The 22,721-nt window shown below is 37.5% G+C and overlaps 4 protein-coding genes across 7 annotated transcripts; 2 read left to right on the top strand and 2 right to left on the bottom strand.

The window, feature by feature from the left end:
• Positions 1-1,211: 1,211 nt before the first annotated feature.
• On the bottom strand, positions 1,212-1,640 carry LOC116161334. The gene has a single exon (XM_031474660.1). It carries the CDS (start codon positions 1,638-1,640, stop codon positions 1,212-1,214), a length of 429 nt encoding a protein of 142 aa, XP_031330520.1.
• A 4,785-nt stretch (positions 1,641-6,425) lies between these two features.
• On the top strand, positions 6,426-10,498 carry LOC116161326. The gene is made up of 3 exons (XM_031474648.1): positions 6,426-6,430; positions 6,615-6,803; positions 6,860-10,498. Exons 2-3 carry the CDS (start codon positions 6,750-6,752, stop codon positions 10,496-10,498), a joined length of 3,693 nt encoding a protein of 1,230 aa, XP_031330508.1. The 5' UTR covers positions 6,426-6,430; positions 6,615-6,749.
• Positions 10,499-13,859: 3,361 nt separating this feature from the next.
• On the top strand, positions 13,860-18,057 carry LOC116160588. 3 transcript variants are annotated; one of them, XM_031473817.1, is made up of 7 exons: positions 13,861-14,005; positions 14,229-14,504; positions 16,097-16,423; positions 16,477-16,548; positions 16,602-16,673; positions 16,727-16,891; positions 16,937-18,057. In XM_031473817.1, exons 1-7 carry the CDS (start codon positions 14,002-14,004, stop codon positions 18,040-18,042), a joined length of 2,022 nt encoding a protein of 673 aa, XP_031329677.1. In that variant the 5' UTR covers positions 13,861-14,001; the 3' UTR covers positions 18,043-18,057. The 3 variants fall into 3 exon arrangements, with proteins under 3 accessions (XP_031329678.1, XP_031329679.1, XP_031329677.1); XM_031473818.1 differs by lacking the exon at positions 16,602-16,673 and having other exon boundaries at positions 13,860-14,005; XM_031473819.1 differs by lacking the exons at positions 16,477-16,548; positions 16,602-16,673 and having other exon boundaries at positions 13,860-14,005.
• Positions 18,058-19,394: 1,337 nt separating this feature from the next.
• LOC116159560 lies at positions 19,395-22,505 on the bottom strand. 2 transcript variants are annotated; one of them, XM_031472567.1, is made up of 4 exons: positions 22,008-22,505; positions 21,721-21,953; positions 21,131-21,315; positions 19,395-20,264 (listed from the first exon to the last, which is right to left on the bottom strand). In XM_031472567.1, exons 1-4 carry the CDS (start codon positions 22,252-22,254, stop codon positions 19,508-19,510), a joined length of 1,422 nt encoding a protein of 473 aa, XP_031328427.1. In that variant the 5' UTR covers positions 22,255-22,505; the 3' UTR covers positions 19,395-19,507. The 2 variants fall into 2 exon arrangements, with proteins under 2 accessions (XP_031328427.1, XP_031328426.1); XM_031472566.1 differs by having other exon boundaries at positions 21,721-22,505.
• Between the last annotated feature and the right edge of the window lie 216 nt (positions 22,506-22,721).

Raw genomic sequence — 22,721 nt, 5'->3', positions numbered from 1 at the left:
TTTTTCACCCTTGTAGTTTTCTTCTCCGCGGCAACTTTATACTGACCATAATCGATCATGTGTGGTCTTTTATAACCAGATCCACGCATTAACGTATCAATTTTTTCATCGGCTTTTCGTTTAAGGTTTCTTCCTGCTTCTCCAATTCGCTCTTGAAACGCTTCTTTGATTGGTTTATCTTCAATTATGTCTCCTAGTACATTTGTACCAGTTCTTAAAGCTTCTTTTCCCACAGCGCGCATTCCCGATTTAAACAAGGGTAATATGGAACGGAACACTCCGCCCAGCCAGCTCCCAATCCCATGACCTCTTTGGTACGGCACACCTCTATAAATCGTGCCAATACCAGACCCCGCCTGATTTACGTAGTATTGTTGGTACGGACAGTCCATTTCTTAAAATGTAGTTTTAAGCTCAATGTTCCAAACTCGAATGGCATAGAAGCGCCTGTATCGGTCCTTATATTTATCTCGATATTTTCAAACTCCTTCGTCATCACAGGCATATAGTGCGTCGGCGAAAACACTACGTCTTTATGACTTCCATAAATGTAATTTTCGGCGGTAATATTAACTAATCTCATCAGTGGTGATAGCACATCTCCTACGATTTGTGGTTCCACAATGTCACAATAAATGAACATCTGTGAGGGTAAGCCTGACCAAATACTTGCGGGATGTGGTGGTATGGGATCACGTACAATATTTTGTTCTGGTCGATACCCAAGCTGTAAAGCTAATCTTTCGGAAAAACCTAGTACTGAGAGAGGCATCCGCAATGCAACCTCCACACGTTTAGTGATCCTGTGATATTTTATTGTGATTAACTTTCCTAAATTTTCATGGTTGTTTATTTCTTTAAGAATATCTTCAATATTTTCGTAATTACCAGCATCAAGTCTGATCACGTACCATCCTCTGTTTTTATACATAGAGGAACCGAAATTATTACGGAAAAATGTCGATGCACTTTCTAAAACTTTATTTAACGGAACTTCATTTATTGGGGAGTCTCTGTAGTAAATTAAATTATCTGATTCACTGATGGACGCAAACGCACAAGGATATTGTATTTCTGCTATACCCACGGCCCAACTACCACTTAATCTTATACGTTTTGGCAACTGTGTAACAAAATGCGAAGTTGTATTGGTAGGAAAATAATCAAGTGAGCTGTTGCTTAACAAGGTAATGTAGAATTCGTCCTCCATTTTATATATTTTTCAGTTCTGATGCGGTTACCCACGAATTGAATTTGTCACTATATCCTTTCCACTTCACTAAATACTTTTTGTTTTTTCCTCTTCCTTTTTCTTCCAAAACTTCCTCAATTTTATATACTGTATCTTCGTCTATCGTAACAGCTTGCAGTTCTTCTTCATAAAAAGTTCCTTCTATATCCTCACCGTTTAAATCCACAATTCTGTACACAGGCGGACGTCTCTTTATAACTTTAATAATTTTAAACACTTCTTGACTAAAATTGCTCTCATAGCCCTTCTCAAAATGATATTTGCTTCTGGCGATTCTCACGTGTTGTCCAACTTTATATATAGGTCGAGTTTCTTTGCCAAAACCCTTGGTGTAGAGATTCTGCCAAACTCTCAAAATGTTTTCTTCGTTGACATCATCAGGTGCCATCTTGATTGATGAATGGTAGGCTTTATTGTATGCAGACACCAAATCTTGTAGAACATCCACGTATTTGAAAGTGTTTTTATATGTAAAGTATCGGAACATTTTTGTTTTTAAATTTCTGTTTAGGCGCTCGATTACAGCAGCTTTTACGTCGGGATTATGAGTGACATAATAATTTATATCGTATTTTTTAAACAATTGTTGAACGCTTGAGGCAATAAATTCTTTTCCTTTATCCGTTTGTATATTATCAGGTGTAGTGGCACATTCCTTAAAAATGGAAGAAAACGCCTCAATTATAGAATTTGCAGTTTTTTGTTTGATCGGTCTTGCCCAAGCTTTTTTACTGAATACGTCAATGACCGTTAATATGTAATTATATCCTCTGTTGTATTTAGATATGGTTCTCATATCACAAAGATCGGCTTGCCATAATTCAAACATGTTGTTAACTATGTATTTGTTGCGAGGAAATTTTCTTTTAATGGGTTTGTGTACAGTGTATGCCTCTTGTTTTTGTAACCATGCTTTTACATCTTCAGGCGAATATTTATTTTTTAACGCCGAAGACAAGGCCGAAACTCCTGCGAATCCTGCAGGATGTGAAGGGTCATAATATACGCTTTCCATCTGCTTAAAGTTTAAAGGTTTTCCATCCGGGAATATGTAATCGTTTAGAAGTTTTCAGTCCAGTATTCCATCCACCACGTTGTAGACCACCAGCACTTTTAGAACGTGTTCTCGTAGCCGTCTGCTTAAGTGCACTTCTCGTCCGTTTCGCTACAACGTCTTGATCAAGGTTCACGGTATTTTTTCTTCGTTTCGAAATAACTTCTGCGGGTTTTACAATGCTTTGTCTTCTACCAATAAATTCTTGAGGAACATTAATTTCTTTCACGAGTTCTGCAAACTGGGTGACACCTTCTGGATTTGTCGATTGTCGAGGTCTTATGGTGTCGTGTATTAAGTCGATAATATTTGATGACGGGATTACTTCGCCTTTTATTGTCACAATTCCTCTATTGTCCCACAAAATATCGCCCGACGCATTGAGTATTCGTAGAAAGCTTTCAGCTTTTTTCTTAAAAGTTTGTGGCATTGAAGCTATTATTTCATCTTGTGATATTCCCGTAGGCTTTGTTTCAATTGCTATGCTTACAGGTTTTCGCATTTGTTCCGAAAAATGTAAATATTTTTGTAAAACTTGAGAATACTGTTGCCACTTTTCATACGGACTTAAGTTAGAACTTAATACTTGGGACATTTCATCATCAATTTGCGATAAAACATCGTCTTTCCTAGTTTCACCAGCTTTAATTCGTTGCATAACTTCCTGCGGCACGAGTAACATTTTCTTTGCGTGTTCCATGATTATTGAAAAAGACTTCCGAGTAAGCCGCCAAGTAACGGTCCCAACACGAATGGCAAGAATGCACCGCCGTTTTGAATTAGTAACTGCTTCTTCTTTTTTATTTTTTCGCGAGGCGTCACCATACGTCTTAAGATGGTTTTATGACGAGTAAGACTTCGCTTCTGATCATCACTTAGTTCGACTTGTCCTTTTAAAGTGTTGTAAATACACTCACATATGCAAGCAATTTGATTATCGTCCAAACATTTTATCAACGCCAACCGCTCCTTTGATCCCAAATTTGAGAGAGCACGCAGCAACTCGGAATGTTTCGTCAGCTTTGATGTCATTATGAATGCACCAATTGATCAAGATTCAAACCTTTAATACCCTTTTTCGGTATATATATACCACACAGGCGCCATCTTCTTCGAATATCGATGTTCTATAGCGGAAAACATCCGGTGTACTTTGTTTTAAATCGAATAACAGATATCCGTGGGGTTTAGACGTTGCATCATTATACGCTTCTTCTAAAAATTTGGAGTTTTCAGGGCAAATTTGCCGCGTTAAATGCTTTATTTGTGCCCGATCTCGGGGATTTTTGAATAAAATAATGTAGTGTGCATTTAAAGATATATCTCTCTGTCCTTTTCCTTGATGAAATATGTTTTGGGTTAGAAAGAAAACACTGAGGTTACGATGATGACATCCTTTTGTAAAAAATGTCAACAATAGCTCCATTTGATTCACGCATTAAATCATCAATAATTATCAGTACAGGTTTTAAGCCATCGAAACTGGACATATCGGGTAAGCCTTGATGGAATTCAACACCTTTTAGATCTTCGTACAATGACTGCCATTCCCCGTAATGCCAAACTATTTTTTCAAACAGTACAGAGCAGATGTTTGTTATATTTTTTAGAAAGTTTACAATAAAATAACTCTTTCCCGACCCGCTTGGGCCACTTACAAGAGCGGAAAATGGATGAAGAAATTTATTTTCCATTGTAATGTCTCGAAGTATAACACCAAACTGATTAAAAGAATGTAGAACTTACATTTATATTTATTTACATTTATTTGTACAAGAACCTATCATCAAAAGTTTGCATATAATCCTCTATCTTATCAATCACAAAATACGGATACTTATGGACTAACTCATGTATAACTAAAGGTTCAGTAGTTAAATTTGTTAGCAAATCGTTATAACTCACATCTTTTTGCTGACGTCTATCCAGAATGTCCACAACTTTTTCTACAAAGTTTTTGAAAGGACAATCATTACCTTCCAAATAATTACCCAAATAATTAAGCTTCTGACGTAAGTAGTCTGCCATAGCGATCACTTTTTCCAGGGTGACGAGTCCCAAGTACAGTTCACAGTGGATTTCTTTCTTCGAAATGATACGCGAAGCTTTATATTTTCTGCAGCACCGTACATGAAAATCTTCTAGATCGAAAGTTTCATCTTCTTCCTCGCGCTTTACTGCTCCGACGATGTCTTCTAATTCGGTTAAAAAACTCTCGAAGGCACTCTTTGAAAAATATATGCTCCGATCCTTGCCTTGTATCTTGACACAGGGGCAATCTTCAAATACGTCTAGACCCACTTTCAGGATTTTGGATCCACTATTATTTAGATTTAATGTCGACTCACTGAGTAATTGCTGTCGTTCTTTATCCATAAACTTGTTATGTATGCGCTTACGGTCTTGTGTTGATAAACAAAAATCTTCGTGTCTGGGCACTGGATTATTGTAAGATGAGATGTTGTATTCCTTCATAACTTCCCTGTCGAATGCTCGGTGATCATCCTCTGTGTAGCAGAATTCTGGCGATGATGCAATAGGCTTGTAGTAATTGAGTGTCGTCGACAACTTTTCAGCAGTACGAGGATCTCTGGGGTTTGTTGATGGACGAGAATAAGGTTTGCTGTACGAAAACATAATCTCTAACGAAATGTAAAATTAGAAAACAATTGCAACAATTTAATTACCAATTAGAAAACAATTGCGACTATTTAATAATCAATTATATAAAAAAACAGAGGCGATTGAACTTACTTGTAACTTTGAACTAGTACACTGACACAATATCACGTTGAACACTGAACTGAACACAAATGAGAACGAGTTGCAACCCTCATCAGCTTTATAAACACCGCGTAACTGTAAATCTAATACGTCACTATAATCGCGAATTAAATTAAAAAACTGAGTCATAGTTGTGCAGGTGACGATGAGTCATAACGAGAATAAAAGAAAATGATTGACGTGGTGCCATCAAGACGACCACAAATACAAAAGATGTGGTTATTCATGCGGCAAACAGGTTTAGCGAGTTATGAGTCATACTTGTGCAGGTGTCCTGAACAAAAAGAAAGCACTTATCCGCCCAGCGTGAACTAAGTGCCTTTCCATGTAACCGGAAGTAGAAACAAAAGAAATTATTGACGTGGCGCCATAAAGACGGCCACAAGCACAAAAGATGTGGCTATTCACGCGGAAAACAGGTTTAGCGAGTTATGAGTCATGCATTTTAAACAATAGATCGTGTTTAATCAAGCGGAAAACCGGTTTTAGGAGAACAATAGAGCGTTCGGTAATGTTCGGAAGGGATCGGATTCTATTTTACCTGCTCTGATATAAAGATCTTATTTTCGGGGACTCGGAATTACTTGCGTTCTTACATTTGTACGTGCGTATTTTCTCGAGTTTTACGTGATCTTTGTGTTTGTGCTTTGTGTGTGTATTTAAACTTGTGCAATGGCCTTTCCGAGGATGCCATGGTTAAGGTGTGTGAGCAGCTACACAATATGATAACTTCCGGTTAAGTGATTCCTGAAGAAGAAGACATTGTGCACTTCAGGCGTCTTCGTGATGTAGTGGGTACCATTCAAACGCGCCTGCTTCAACAAAATGTGGTAAGTTTTTAATATTTGTACACTTATAAATTTCTAAATATAAATTTCTTTGTAGAATTCCCATCACGTTGCTGCTATAGCAAACAATCCGCAGTCGCAGCCCCTCGACCTCTGTGTGAAAGTAAGTTTATTTAATTTTTAAAGTTTCGTTTTCTAAATGTTGTTTATTTGTACAGAATGAAGTTTCGCCGTCCACTAGCCGTCAGCTTCAAGGAGGGCAATCTCAGCCCCTTGATCTCACTGTAAAAGTAAGTTCATTTTATTTTTTTGGAAACTTGTTGATACTTTAATTGTAAATTTCATTACAGCATCCACCGTTGCCATCTGCCCCTGGCGACTACAAACCCCAATCGCAACCCCTCGATCTCTGTGTGAAAGTAAGTTTACTTTAATTTTAAAAGTTGCTTCATATGTTAATTGTACATTTCCTTACAGCATCCACCGCAACCTTCCGTTTCGGCTTCCCATGCAAAGCCTAAGCGAAAGCATACTGCTCCGTGTGTAAATAATGTAAGTTGAATAATAATAATAATTTTCAAGTGCGCAAGTTCTAAATGATAACGTCTTTACAGATTCTTAACCCTCAACCATCAACATCGAGACTACAACCAACCGCACCTATAGTGCCCTGTGTAAATAATGTAAGTTTTGCTTTAATTATTCTAAACAAGGAATTTAATTAACTTCTTTGCAGCTGAACTCTGAACCATCGACCTCTGCTCTGCAGCCATTATCGGACCAAGTTGGCCGTGGAGTACCTCAACGCTTCTCTGTGTTGTCCGAGGGGGAGCGCTTGATAAAAAAATTCAATTTGACGGCTCAGCAGTTGATGATTAAGTTCAATAACGCGGAATCCAATGAAGCACCTCTAGAATGGCTTAAGGTATCCATACAAAGCTATTTTATTAAAGAAATTTCATTGGAGTTGTTCTGTTACAGAAATCACTGGCTGCTCTTATTAATTACGTGACTAAGAGGCGTAGTGTGAGTGATCGCATTGGGTTAATGCTGACCAATAGTGAGTTCCCTGACAACCCTCTGGGATTCTCGTTCAGGCGTGTGGACCAGCTGAATGCTAACGTCATGCTGAAGACCCTGGAAAAAGTGATGCAAAGCAATCGGACGTTCTTCGCAAGTGCAGCACTACGGATTGATGTGAGTCTAATTACCCTCCCTAATGGACAGGGACGCAAACGAATGACCGGAGTCACCTTCGCGGCGTTCTCTCAGCAAAAACACGGTATCATTCTTATTAACAACGATGATACTCTGTGCCTCGCTCGGGCCCTCGCAACAGCCCTAGCTTTCCGGAACAACGACCCCGAGTTTGAACTGATGAGAGCAGGATTTCCTATACAGGGACAAAGAGCTGAAGCATTGTGTGTAGCTGCTGACGTTGATTTATCAGCCGGAGGTACCATCGAGCACATACGTCAGTTTCAGGATTACCTGACGGACTTCACCATCGTCGTGTACAACCACAGATTGGGCAAGACGACGTACTTTGAAGGTCCCCGGTCACCGCAACGGCAAGTACTGAACCTGATATTCGAAAACGATCACTATAACGTGATAACCAGCCTGACGTCCGCGTTTAGTTGTGGTTACTTTTGTGAGTCGTGTCGCATCAGGATGAGTCGCCGGGAGCAGCACAAAAACTGCAAGTACATTTGTCCCTGCTGCCACACAACTCCCCCGTGCAACAAGGATGCTGAAAACATAAAGTGTGCGGCGTGTAATCGCGATTTTCGAGGCCTCGAATGCTACCGGTATCACAAAGACCAAAACTTGTGCACGAAGGTACGCAGATGTCGCGCGTGTTTGACTACAGTATGGAAGGAGAAGAAACCACACAAGTGCGGTGTCAAGAGATGCATTACTTGCCAAGCTGACCGTCCAATACGTCATCTGTGCTACATGGCAAAGAATACCCCCGACCAAAAGAAGTTGAGCAAAGACTTTGTGTTCGTGTTTTACGATTTTGAGTGCCGACAAGACGATCAGTTTGAAAATCGTGGTGACACTTTCGTACATGTGCCCAATTTGTGTGTCGCGCAACAACTGTGCAAATCGTGCATCAAAACCAACACAGACATCAATATCCTTTGTGATAAATGTGGTCCTCGGCAACACATATTTAAACAGGACCCCGTTAATGAACTTTTAAATTTTGTGTCCACGCTAGCGCGTAAAAATCGTGATGTCGTGGCTATTGCGCACAATAGTAAGGGATACGACAGTATTTTCATTTTGAAGGAGATGATGAAGACTCCCTCTGCCTGGAACCCTGAGATAATTGCGACAGGAACAAAAATTACGTCACTGTCATGTAATAACAACATTAGGTTCATTGACAGTTTGAACTTTATGCCCGTCCCTTTAAGCGCTCTTCCGAAAACGTTCAGTTTTCCTGGGTGTAAAGGACACTTCCCACACTTCTTCAACACTCTGGAAAATGTGAATTACACGGGGCCACTGCCTGCACCGCATTTTTATGGGGTCGACGAAATGTCTGAAAAAAATCGCAACGATTTCTTCAAATGGTACAACGCAGAAGTGAACCGTAACGCGGTATTCAATTTTAAGGAGGAAATTGTAAAATACTGTACCCAGGACGTCAACATCTTACGACTGGCGTGCGTGGAGTTCTGGCGAAAATTCACAGCCGAAAACGGCGTGGATCCATTCCGCGAGTGCTGCACCATTGCCTCTGCGTGTAGTCTGGTGTTCCGGAGGAACTTCCTTCAAGAGGAAACGATCGGCCTCATTCCGCATGGAGGGTATAGGATGGCTGACAATCAGAGCAGAGTCGCCATCAAATGGCTTGTCCATCTACAAACCACCGAGGTCCCCGACCTTCAACATTCCGGCAACACCCGAGAAGTCCGTCTAAAGGAGGGGATCCTTGTCGATGGCTACTCACCAGCTACGAACACGGTGTACCAGTTTCACGGGTGCTACTATCACGGATGTGAGTCATGTTTCCCGGATCAGACGGCGCAACTAAAAGGAAATAGGACTGACACAATGGGAATGCGACGTGAGAAGACGGAGGCAACGTCAACTCGTATTAGGGGCGCAGGCTACAGGTTGGTTGAGATGTGGGAGTGCCACTTCAAGACATATCTCACCAATAATCCAGAGATTGCCGATTTGTTGAACGGGGATAATATCTTAAAACATGAACCATTAAATCCACGTGATGGTTTCTTTGGTGGACGTACGAATGCCATTAAATTGTACCACAAGGCCGAAGAAGGGGAGGAGATCAGGTATTTGGACGTGTGCTCCCTCTATCCATATGTCAACAAGTATGGGAAGTATCCTCTTGGCCACCCGCGTGTACTGGTTACAGCAGAAGAACTACGGTCCGTCAACCTAAACACCGTGGAAGGCATGGTGAAGTGTACTGTGCTTCCACCCCAACACCTCTACCATCCTGTGTTGCCGTACAGATGTCACGGAAAGCTTATGTTCCCTCTGTGCCGTACCTGCTGCGAAACGATGGAGCAAGGGGAATGTGAGCACCCTGAAGACCAGCGCCGCTTCACAGGCACCTACGTAGCAGACGAGCTACGGAAGGCCATCTCATTGGGGTACGTAGTTACCGATCTTCAAGAAGTGTGGGAGTATAAGACCACCCAGTACGATCGTCAAACAAAAAGCGGCGGTTTATTCTCGGGTTATGTGGATAACTTCCTCAAAACGAAGCAGGAGTGCACCGGTTGGCCAGCTTGGTGCGTAAACGAGGAAGCGTGCATGCGCTACTTGATGGAGTACATGGAGCATGAGGGAGTTCTACTTGATCGAACCAAGATTGAAGTAAACGCAGGACTCCGCTACATCGCCAAACTTTTCCTCAATTCATTTTGGGGAAAGTTTGGCCAACGCGACAATTTGACAAAAACTACCCTTGTCTCTGAGGCTGAGCCGTTTTTCCAAATGCTCACGGATCCGTCCAAGGAAGTCAACTCGATCATACCCGTGAACGACGAAACCCTTATCGTCAACTGGACTCTCCCCGAAGAAGCCGTCGACCCCCTGAAAACCACGAACGTGGTACTGGCCGCCTACACCACAGCCAACGCCCGCCTGGTACTATACGAATACCTGGAGAAGCTTGGAAAACGTGTTCTCTACTTCGACACGGACTCGGTTATTTTCACTCAGAAGTCCGACGAATGGACTCCTCCAACCGGCAGTTTTCTCGGTGACATGACTGATGAAGTAGAGTGTTATGGGGCAGGGAGCCGAATTGTGGAATTCGTGAGTGGTGGCCCAAAAAACTACGCGTACAAAGTGTTTTCCCCCAGTGCGAACAAGTATAGTGTCGTATGTAAAGTTAAGGGCATCTCCTTAAACTATAAAAACAGTGTTGTGGTGAATTTTGAAACTATTAAAGACGCAGTGTTAAATAATGCCCCGGAGACTTACGTAGAGTCAGATCGACGTATAGCTCGTACGTGTACGTTTGACGTTATCTCCAAACCGGAGAAGAAAAGGTACCGTGTGGAGTACACGAAACGACGTCGATTAGAGCAGGGGTACGACACACTACCTTATGGATATAAAACGTAATTCTTGGATAGTTTGTAAATATTAGTTTTAAGTTAGTTTTTAGTGTGTACATATTTAGTTTTTAAGCTTGTACATATGTTCTGTGGATTTAGGCATTGTTGCAATAAATATAGGTAATTAAAACATGTTTGCTTATTTCTAGCTTCTATTTCAGAAAAGTGAAGTGAACTAAGTGCAATGTGTAAGACAGAGATAAACGCATTGAGTAAGAGAGAGAGAGAGAGAGAGAGAGGATAGAGATAGAGAAAAATTTGAATTTCCCGCCTTTGGCGACCATTTTGTCTTTAATTTTAGGATAATTACATGTGTGTAATTACTCATTACATATGTGCAATTATTTACTACATATGTGTAATTAGCTTCTTTATTATGCCTTCTAATTAAATTAATTAGATCAATCAAACCGCGAATTAAATTAATCGAAGGAAATTCCAGGAAATCAAACCGCGAATTAAATTAATTAGAACAAATTCCAAGAAATCAAACCGCGAATTAAATTAATCAAACTGCGAATTAAATTAATCAAACCGCGAATTAAATTAATCAAACCGCGAATTAAATTAATTAAGCCACCGAATAAATTAATCGATCAAATCAAATGTCAATAAAGACCAAAATCCCACAATTTTTAATTAATTAACCAAATCAAAGTCCAAATTCCACGAAATCAACCAAAAACACCCCCGGCCACGTGGACGGCCCCCACCAATCAATTTAATTGACCTTGATTGACCCCGCGAATTCCAAGATGGCGCCGGAAGTGTCGTGGTTCTACTTGCGACCCACCCTCGCCGTCATTCAGCTCAGCATTAGAATTCCCGACGTCTGAAACATCTTCACCAGAGATTTTGACAAGTGCGGCTTTTTTGCAAATTGAATTTTTCACTTTTTCAAATGCAGTCGGATTTGAAAATCCTTGCTTTTTAAACCTGGGGTCGAGTACTGTACATTCTGCCAAAATTAGTCGCTCCTCGATGTCCCCAAATCGTTTTCTCAACTCTTGATTAATTTTGTCGACGAATAGAATGACTTCGTTCGGTTCTCCATTAACGTTATATTTGGAAAAAAAGGTTACTAGCCCTTGGGAGAACAATATAAGCTTAGAGATAGTAACTTCCTTCTCTGAGCTAACTTCCTCCGTAACTTCTAAAAATGGCTGAAAGAGGGCACATAAAGTATTCAAAATGCGAAATTCTTCTTCGCGCAATATTAGTTCGGGTTTGATTAAAGCTAGAGTCGATACCAATGCTTCTTTGTTTTTGACAATGCTCTGGAACATTGTTAGGGACGAGTTCCATCTCGTTGGCACTTCTTGTTTCAGAGTTTGTTCTGCTAAGCCCATTTGCCTTTGAAAATTTTTTAACTACGATGAAGCAAGTGTGCTTCTTTTGAAAAACTCCACAGCGGACTTTGCTCTGGTGTGTATTTCTTTTATTTGCTCCAACCCTTTTTGCACAATTAAATTTAATGTGTGGGCGAAGCATGGAATATGATTCCAACCTAAAATCCTACTAGTCGCGATCATGTTAGCTGCATTATCCGAGACAAGAGCTTGCACTTTACCTATTTTATTTTACAAATTGGTTTTATTTCAGCAGCTATATTTTCTGCCGTGTGTCTTTCATTATAAACAAAACATTCCAAAAGACATGACTGGAATAAACACTCTTCATTTAAAAAATGGACTGTAACAGCTATATAGCTCTCATTATTAGCCGATGTCCAAGCATCGGTGGTTATACTGCAAGCCGTTGCCGATTGTAATTTAGCGCGTACTTTATCTGCTGTTGCGACGTATGCTTGCTCTAATAAAGTATTTGAAATAGTTTTTCGCGATGGTACACTATAGCCTGGGTTTAATTGTTGGACAAATTGGCGAAATTCCGGTTGCTCGACTAAATTAAATGGGTGAAATTGCTTAACTATTAATTTCAGCAACAACTCGAGTATTTTGCTCCTGCTTACTGGAAGTGGACGTTGAGAAAAACTATGAATTTTGCTTTGCACCTTTCCTGCTGCTGATCTGAATCGCTGCAGATGTGTAGACCTAGGCGCGTTTATTTCTGTTGATTCAGACGTTTCACATACAGCCGAAGTGGACGCCATGGACGTGGACGGCCCGGGTGCTCCCGTTTCAGTAGACGCCGATGATGGAGTTATTTTTTTACATTTTGTTAGTACTCCCCCAGACCCAGGATGCTTCAAAGCCAAATGCCGCGATAAATTGGATGTTGTACCACTTTTAAAAGAATAAATAGTCAAGCAGAAAGTGCATTTGGCTTTTCCCTCAGACACTTGATCAAAATACCTCCAAATATCACTTTTTTACGCGAGTCTCCCATTACTGATTACGGATTAACACAAAAAACAAAACGAAAATATTACTACGTGTGTCCAAGTCTCCAAGTACCACAACTACAAAAAATAGCACAAGCCACTAAACTAAATGAAAATGAATGCCCAAGTATAACTAAACTAAAGACCTAAGACCATATTTAGCGCTTTTAAGGTAAGGGAAAATAATCCAACAATTTATGACGCTATGGGCAATTGTTAATTGTTTTGTTATTAGACGGCGACAGTGTTGACGTTGAGGATAATAAAACCCTCTATTTCTCGCCGACCTGAATGATGACTCAGTACAAATGTATTGTATAGGTCTAGGTGTAGGTGTAGGTACACATCCTGTCGTATACGGTTACGGTATAAGATAATAAGATGAGTCAGAGGGTAAGGTTTCATTTTCAACCTTCCGTCGACGGCAACGCGACATAAGAAAGTGTTATATTAGTTTCCTCAACACAACACCCTATGGAACGCCGTTTTACTTTTAAATACCTACGGAATTAAAAGATTAAAAAAAATAATTTTACATGAAATCATTATATCTAAGAGATAATATTAAATAATTACAAATATCTTAGATATTTAAAATGCTGTAGATGTATTACAATACGTTATAGATATTTCTAAAACAGTGATTTAAAAATATCAAACGATATTTTTAATTCATTTAAAAATATCAAATGATATTTTTAATTCATTTAAAAATATCAATCGATATTTTTAAATCCAAACATTTCTTTCTGACTATCATGTTTTAGGTAGTATTTGAGTTAACAAATAAATTTAATTTTCTTATTTCAAAACGACAAATATGTAAATATCTTAGATATGTTATAATGTAGTGATCTAATTTAAAATATCTTAGATATTGGTATTGAAGCGCATTTCAAATATCTTAGATATAGAAAATTACCGCCATCTGTCGGACTTCTAGTACAACTGTTAAGTTTAAAATGAATCTGACAACACTGCATTAGTGCATTCCAAGAGTTGTTATGTTTGTGCAGTTGCATATGTTGTATGTGAAGCTTGAAATTGAAACCTTGGAAGTGGAGAAGTTAGGTGTACGGTGTACGTGCAATTTTATTATTAATAGAGATTAGAGACAGTAAATAATATTTATTTTCTGTATGCTCGTGTAGTAAATTACAGTCATAATGGGTAAGTAGATAATTCATTATGAATAATGTCCTTTTCCTCAAAGTTCAGCCACGTTTTAAGTATTGTCTCAACTTTTAATCATTGTTATACAAATGGTTTCAAGAATTGTTTTTAATCTTTACCAATATCTCTACTTAAGTGTGGCTTAATTTGTAGTTGTACAAAAGGTCATGCATACAATAATTATAAATTTGTAACACCTGTTAATTAATTTTATTTTCAGAGAGAAATATCACAAGTAATTCTGTTGGAAGCATTCTGAGGGCAATCAACACAGTAGCCTACAACCCCACGCCAGAAGAGCAAACTTCATCATCACTTCAAAATTTATTAGCTGTCACACGACAATCATTCAGACCTAATCGTAGCCTTGAAACACCAAAACGTGGTAGAAAAAGTAGTAACACTTATAAAAGGAGGATATTTTTAATGAAGTTGGCTCACTGTGACTTCTTGCCAGCAATCCATGAGCAGAAGTTTTTAAATAAGAGAGGTTTAGGTAAGTAAATAGAAATTCAAAGGCACAGTCATTTGTGAAACTCTTTATCGACTGTTATTTATGGATTTGTCTTTATACAGGGTGTGTCACAAAAATTTGCACACTTAAAGAGGTTACAATCTATTTAATAAAAATATTGTAGTGTGTAGCATTTCTGCTTATGTAACTATATTACATGTGAACATCAACTTCGTTATCTTAAATAGAACACTCCATATGTTATTACATTTTTAGATTTCTTATGCAGAGAGATGCTTCTAACGTTTTGTTGAAACTTTTAAGATCAAATGTTATACAGAGATTATAAAGCGACTCAAATATGTGTTGATTCCTATTATTGCGCATTAAAAGCTTTAATTCATAGATAAACAAACATTACATTTTTTAAAAGATACATAGGGACTGTTATCTTAGATGTATTGTAGAATCCAAAACTGAAAAAATATACTGGGTGTTCTATTTTTAAAAATTGAGTAAACAAATTCTTTATAAATAAAAATTGTCAAGTCGCTGTATTTGGTCCCAAAATGTCAACAAAATACGTTAGACCCATCTTTTGATACTTGATACTTTGACATATGCCTGGCGTTGCCGCCTCCCCCAGAATTTAGTCAACTGTCATGGAGATGCGTCCCTGGTAGAAGCTAACAGGGGTGCATCTCCACCACTTTTGTTGCCATTGCGCTGGGTCGCGACATATGCCAAACAATGTGGTGGATTTTATGGATTGGGAAGGTTGTGGGGGGGCGGCTAACTGGGGTTTTGCCCGACCCGCAAGGGTACGGCCCCAGCTTCGCCACTGGTAATCTGCCTTAGTGGGAACTCTGCTTTCTGTCAGCCTCCTTACTTCCATCTCTTCATTAGTTTCCAATGTCTCCGTTCTCTGACATCGCTTCCTTCCCCCTGTTCTTACCTTCCCTTCACTATTGTTCTCCCTCGGCACTTTCTTCTGCCTCTTCCTCCTCCTCCTCCTCCTCTTGGCTGCTTGTGCTTATGTCTGATTCTTCCTCCACCTCCAGTATTCGTCTGCTTTCTTTCTTCATTTGGTGTTTGTCTCTGCTCCACTTCTCCCACTGTTCTATGTGTATCCCCAAAGCTGCCACTGTTTGGTCTATAGTGGTGTTCCACGTGAAGCAGGGCCGGCCTATCTTCCATTCCAAGGCACGTAGATTCTTGGCGAACTGCAGGATGTGGTCTTTGTGTTTGTAAAATTCCATTCAGTCCTGTTCATTATGTTGCTCAAGTAATTAGAACTGTTTTGCAACTGCTAGTCTGCAAACAGCATTTTTTTTATAATTTAATTAAATCAAAAACAGTAGATTTTAGACACATAATGTGATGTACAAAAGTATCTTAGAATTGCATATGGAATCTAAAAATGTAATAATATACTAGCTCAAGGAGCCAATTGAAATTATTTTGAATAATTTTCAAGCAAAATGAATTCAGTATTTCGTTATCTCGCGTTTTACATGCAAACATTCTTCTTGAAACTAATAAAATAGTTTTGACGTTTATCCAAATTGTTTTAGTTTAATGCCAAGTAATTTATGTTTACTTACTCTGTTTGAAACTATGGTTTATTTACATAGGACAAGCTGGGCCCATCTCAATAAAAAGAAGCTGGCCATCATCGCGTATTAAAGATGAGATTGTCCAAGCATTTCCTAACAGTATTAGGGATTTGCTAAGAATGTCTGATTTTACATTAGCTAAGTGTGATCGTCAGAAAATGCTGATTCATTTGGAGCTGCCGGAGAGGTTTAATGGTTTAGACCTTGAACTACAACTTGGGAATGGAATGCTGATACTTATTCCAAATCACGACTTTCCCAATAATCTGCCCATTCTTGAAAAGGAGAACCAGAGTCCTGTTAGTTTTAATGACTCAGAATATGATTCAGATTTTGAATTACCTTGTAAGTATTTTCTGTTTTATGTACCTATCTATAATACAAATAATATTAATTAGCTTCTAAAAGACCGAGCAGAGAAAGACGGTCTCTGATGCCTGATACTGCAGTTTCGAATTTAGAATTATCTCGTAAGTATTTCCTGTTTGATTTACCTGTCTATGATACAAAAAACGTTCATTAGCTTCTACAAGACCGAGCAGAGAAAGACGGTCTCACATACCTGCCACTGCAGTTTCGAATTTAGAATTATCTCGTAAGTATTTCCTGTTTGATTTACCTATCTATGATACAAAAAACGTTCATTAGCTTCTATAAGACCTAGCAGAGAAAGACAGTTTTTGATGTCTGCTACTACAGTGTCGGATATTAGTAATTTTTCTGGAGGTATCACTCTACCGGAAGCTTCGATCCTTCCAGTAGCTGGTTCATCATCTTCCTCCACATCACTTTTACAAGACGTTTTAGAAACAAGTAAGTATAAAATTTTGTTGTATATTTAACATTTCATTTTTGTAGCACATACAGAAGAGTGGACATATGATATTTTTACACAAAGTGAAGTTGTTTTTCCCACCTTGCAAGAGGATGCAGATACACAACTAGTTGATGTAAAACGGCAAGATGTCATTGACGTTATGTTCAGTATATACCAAAATGAAGGAATAGGTTGTAAGAAACTCTCCGTTCAATTCGTGGATGAAAAAGGCGTAGATGGTGGCGGCCTAACTGTCGAATTATTTACCATCTTTTGGAATGAAATTTTTGCATCTCATACTTATTTCAAAGGAAATGATGTCTTAGTACCATACATCCCCCTCCATAAACTGAGAAAGTTGAAAGGAGACTTTAAGATATTGGGCCGCATTCTAGGACACATGATGTTATTAACAGGCACCTTTCCTAATAAGCTGGCTATATATACTTTTACTGGTCTATCACTTAAAACTGAGGATTACAGCCAACATAAAAATATTCTTTTGCAAGACTTCTTGCTACTACTCACTATTGCAGAAAGAAAGTTGGTAAAAAAGGCATTACATAGTTTTACAGAATTGTCTGAAGCCGAAATTGGGAGACTCACCAGCCTGTTTTCTACTAATAATATGCTTGACATTCCTAGAGAATGTGATATTGAAGAGCAGATTATTACTATCGCTGAAAAAGTAATTATTAAAGACACAGCAGAATTATATGCTGAAATGCGAGTAGGCCTGCAACCCAGGATATTAGAATTTTTAAATAATGTCCCATTAGACGACATTATTCAAATTTGGTCGTCCAAACAACCAACCGCAGAAAAAGTTATGAATGTTTTGAAGCTTACAGTTGAACATCCTAACAACATTGAAGAACAAACTTTTTTTTACTTCCAAAACTATGTGGGATCGCTACCAATGCACCGATTATCCAAATTTTTATTATTTGCCACTGCTTCAATCCACATGCCTGAGGACATTTCTGTGTCATTCCATAATTATATTGGAGTTGCAAGGAGACCAATTGTGCACACCTGCAGTAGGAGCATTGAACTGGGTCTTGGATACGAGTCTCAGCAAAATTTTGACTCGGAAATGAATTTGTATTTGGATGACGTTACTTCATACGAATATGACCAAATGTAAATAGTAGTTAATGTTTAAGTTTGACATTAGTCATATAGCAAGTATGATCTTAAATAAACTTCTATTTAAATTTTATAAACTAATCTCTTGTACCGTCAAAAGACTGTAACAACTCACAACTGCTGCACAGAATCATAATTCCTGACATACGCGAGCTAACATTGTCTTTTTTTACTACAACTCTTAGCAACATCTGATTTTATCTAAATTTAGTTCACATATTTATTATATTAGTCAAAAACAATCCAATTTCAGGTTCCTATCTCGACAAGGTCCAAAGTTATAGAGAAAAATTTACTTAAAATTGTGATTTATGCACTGATTTCTTTGGAAAAGTGACCAAACGTTTTACCTTGATGCCGAAAACGATCAAACGGTTTATTTGACTATACAAAAGAACTCGTGTAGTTTGATCAAACGATCTCGAATCGATTTTTATGCAACATTTTCTTTAAAAATCAACCAAACGTTTTACTTCGATACTCAATGTATGGCTTTATCCCAATCTATGACTTAAAAACTTTTTTTCAAAAAATTCATAAATTGTGGTTGAAACACAGGTTGGAACCAAAAATTATGAAAATCCATCTATTATCAAAGTAAAATGTTAGGTTAATTTTTAAAGAAAATGTTGAATAAATAAAAATTTTAAGATTATTTGATCAAAACACACATGATCTTCAAACAGTAGCAAACTAAGAAATTTTTGCGTAAATAACGTTTGTTCAATGTATATGGATATCAGAAAATTTGAAAAACCTATCTCCTAGGCATCAAAATGGAACGTTTGGTTGTTTTCTCAAAGAAATCAGTGCATAAATAACAATTTTGAGTAAATTTTGCTCCATAACTTTTAAAAAAAAAGTTAAAAAAGACAGCGTCAAGACTTTGGTGGTGGTTAATTCTACCCTGTAGTGTAGATATAAAAATAACTCGACTACAGCCAGCCAAAGTGAGATATAAAGATCAGATATGAGCTCCCTTATCTACCCTCAAGCATCGCAACATAGTCATATTAACACTCGCCGAATTTGATTTGCATTTTTTTGTTAGAAATGTTTCCTCTGCAAGCTACCCTCCTTAAAATGTCCCCAAAAGAATTTAGTTTTTGAGACCAGAAGCTTTAAAAAATCCTCGCTGTTCGAATTTTTTAAAAGCATTCATAGTCTGTAATGAGTATCTGAACATTAATATCCTAATCAGTCTTTGCCCTTTGTATAGATTTATGTGAATGTCCTGTCCTTTACATATAATTCAACTAACTCGGATGACGTGAATAATTTATATTTCAATGTTATATGATTTTTATTCATGATCAACATATTATCAAATCTCATACATACTAGATCAACTACTCCAGTAAGACAAGCATATAGCACAGATCTATTTAAATCTGTGCACTGTGGACAAGTGATTTTAATATAAATAAACAATTGTAATAATTACGAACTATTACATCTAATGTTTACAAATGTTCATTACTTAAATATCTTATACATAATATATATTTATCTTTTGGCAATATGTTACTTCGTTGTATTACTTCCAGCTCATTTTGTTGTATCTCTGTTAAATTAATTACAGCAGTAAATGTTGAAAGATGTGGGTTTTCTACATTCACTATATTGTTGACACCATGCTGCTCCAAACGTTCCTGTATCCTTCCAAATAGATCAGTTTGAGAATTAAAAACTTCAAGTACAGATGTGTGATTTGTATTGCACTTGTCCAGCATTCCATCCAGCCACATTTGACGTGGACTTTTATTGCCAGTGGTACGCATAGAATGGCAATTCCATGCATTCATAAAAGCATGTAGCCTTTCATTAATAATGGGTAAATACACATACTGAATACAATATCTATGTATTTCATTATGGGGATTTAGGTAATTATCGTCCTCCAATGCATAGATTTCTTTATATATCAAGTCTATGACATCTTTATATACGTCACGCCACAGTCTTTCAATCCGTTGGTTATGAACTGATTTTCCAGCTATGTGGCTTCCTCGACCAATTCCTCTTAATAGATTCATTAATAGCGCAACAAAAATATTTTCGTAGCCATGGTCAGAACGCACTCTAGATGGAAGTCCATAATTCACAACACCACTGCAGAAAAGATTGGCAACAGGCTCTGCTTGGATGGAAGTGGCACATGATAAATATATAATCATGCGTGAATAGCCATCAATGCACCCATGCGTCACAAATCCCCATCTAGAAGAAAGATCGATAACCATGTAATTTGCATCACTGATTCATAATTATTAGGTTGGGTGTCCACCAGATCGGCCCGACCAAAGTCAACACAATCAACAATAGTACCAATCGGATCGATACGCCTAAAATCAGCAGTATGTCCACCATATTTTGGTTGTACGGTTGTGATAAGCTCATCCACAGTTAAACACAACAGTCAGTTGAAATTGAAACTAATGACAAAGATCTGCATGTGACATTGGACGACTTGCATCTAGAGATTTTAGTCAGTTTCAACTGAAATCGTGTCAGTAGTTATGCTTTACTTAAAATATAGGTGCATGATTGAAGTCGGGTAAATTTTTAGTCGGGCCGATCCTGTGGACACATGGTTTTACTAGATCGTTTATCATATCGTTCAGTTGTCTATGATAACTCAAGTTACAAACATCTTATTGAAAGTGAAACTTACTATATAAGAACTCTAGGATCTGTTTAGGAAAGAAAATGATCTGGTGTTAACAACTAGACTATTTTGATTCGCGTGTTATGGAAATTGATAGTATAGTGGGCATGAGGATTCAGCGATTGGATGACAAACGTGTATACCAATAAAACAAGAATCAAACTCATGGACACACAAGATTAGATAACCCTGTGTTATCACCAGATTATTTTCTTTCTGAAACTGACCCTATAGTAAAAGTAAGATCGCTATTGATTTTGAGGTCTCTTGAGAAACAGGGATAAAAGTTACAGGAGCTCTGTTAGACATCCGTATAATAAGACAAGTAAAATAATTAGGTAATTTGGTTGACTTCTAAGATGCATTAAAAATGAATAACCATATTAAACATATATCGAGTTACCAATTTTTAACTTACCGGGAAATTTTAAGATGGGCATCCATGTGCCATAAAGAGTTGGGACAAGGAACATTATAAGTTCGCCTTTTTACAACAGAACTCCATCTTTTAGCTGTACCCACTGGATCAATGTCATTTAATATTGAACGAATACGATTCCTCTGTACAGTTATTCCCTCTGCACGTAAAAATCCAGCAATTATCTGAAATTAATTGTTTTACAAATACAATTTCTCATACCAATGAAATATAAAATAAAAAATCTCATATCATTGATGATTTGCCTCCAGATGTAAATAATGAAATCCTGATTAAAAGCTAGTACTACTAAGAAGTGTTCAGTTCAGTTCAGTCCTAGTTATACTCCAGTTCAATAGGGGAAGGGTGATTACCCATGGGACCGACCTTGCCTATCTATATTCATACAGCTATCCTGGTTTATCCCTATAATCACAAGTTCATCAAAATCACTAAAAGGTGAATACATATTAAATATAAAATTGAGTATCTATTTATCTTTAAAAGAACAATTTCAGTTGGCAGAATGCCAATGCCTACCTTTATATCACTTTTCCGAGTACTAACTTAAGGAATATAAGTGTACTTACAACACTGCCGCTATTGGGATGCGTTTGGTGTAAATCTATAATTTTTGTTCGTAAAGCTTCATCCTCTATATCTGTATACTTTGATCTTAATTTGATCCCATGCTCGTATAACTTCTTATATATAATGCTCGTAGAACACTTAAAGTGTTTTGCCATTCTCTTTGCAGTGTATCCCTCATTATAAAATATCATGAGTTGTTCTCGTGTTATGCTAAGAGAAGGGCGACCTTTACCTGAAATTAATATGTATATTAAGCAGTTAAAATGTTCACATTTGTAAACCTTACCCGTTCCTTTTTCAGTTTGCGCATAGTAACTGTAATCACTTAAAACATCTTGTGGAAGTTCCAAGAGTACATTAATTGCAGAATTCAGTGAATCAAATGTTTCGCTACTAATTCTACAACTAATTCTACTTAGATTTGTAGATGCACTTTGCAAGTCTGAATGTTGAAATGTGTTAGTTGATTCATACATCCTACATGCATTGGCCAATGATCTTCTAACGCGTTGTAACACTTCAGCAACATCCATGTCTTTTTACCAATATGTATAATTTATAAAATATATGTACCTACGTTTGTTTTCAAAACCCTAATTCGTAAACCGCGTAAAAGAAGTAAGTAAGAGCCATTAAGAGTAAGGTTATAAACAACAAAACATAAAACTTACAATGTTGCCAGACGTTATTTAACTTAAAAATCTGCCCCTAGATAGCGGTAATTTCCAAATGTCTAAGATATTTAAAATTACAAATGTAATTTTCAATATCTTAGATATTTTAAAATGAATTTCATTTAGAAATATCTAAGATATTTTAAATTACATTTACGCATTTTTATACATCTAAGATATGTAAAAATGAATTTACAACTTATAATTATCAAAAATATTTAACTATGGTAAATGGTTTAAAAATATTATTTGTTATTTATACCTTTGTATTAAATGATATTTTAAAATCATTTAATAAAAATAAACAATATTTTTAACTTATGAAA

This window comes from Photinus pyralis, unplaced genomic scaffold, assembly GCF_008802855.1.
Source record: "Photinus pyralis isolate 1611_PpyrPB1 unplaced genomic scaffold, Ppyr1.3 Ppyr1.4_LG1, whole genome shotgun sequence".
Classification (NCBI taxonomy): Eukaryota; Metazoa; Arthropoda; class Insecta; order Coleoptera; family Lampyridae; genus Photinus; species Photinus pyralis.
This window is presented reverse-complemented; position numbering and strand designations above follow the sequence as displayed.

Coding starts and splice junctions, on each gene's coding strand:
- LOC116160588 (XM_031473817.1), top strand. Junction 14,505..16,096: donor TTTAAATAAGAGAGGTTTAG/GTAAGTAAATAG, acceptor TTATTTACATAG/GACAAGCTGGGCCCATCTCA. Junction 16,424..16,476: donor TTCAGATTTTGAATTACCTT/GTAAGTATTTTC, acceptor AATATTAATTAG/CTTCTAAAAGACCGAGCAGA.
- LOC116159560 (XM_031472566.1), bottom strand. CDS start 22,254: ATGGATGTTGCTGAAGTGTTACAACGCGTTAGAAGATCATTGGCCAAT. Junction 21,316..21,720: donor ATCCCAATAGCGGCAGTGTT/GTAAGTACACTT, acceptor AATTAATTTCAG/ATAATTGCTGGATTTTTACG. Junction 20,265..21,130: donor GCCCATCTTAAAATTTCCCG/GTAAGTTAAAAA, acceptor TCTTTCTTCTAG/ATGGGGATTTGTGACGCATG.
- LOC116161326 (XM_031474648.1), top strand. CDS start 6,750: ATGATTAAGTTCAATAACGCGGAATCCAATGAAGCACCTCTAGAATGG. Junction 6,804..6,859: donor CACCTCTAGAATGGCTTAAG/GTATCCATACAA, acceptor GTTCTGTTACAG/AAATCACTGGCTGCTCTTAT.
- LOC116161334 (XM_031474660.1), bottom strand. CDS start 1,640: ATGGCACCTGATGATGTCAACGAAGAAAACATTTTGAGAGTTTGGCAG.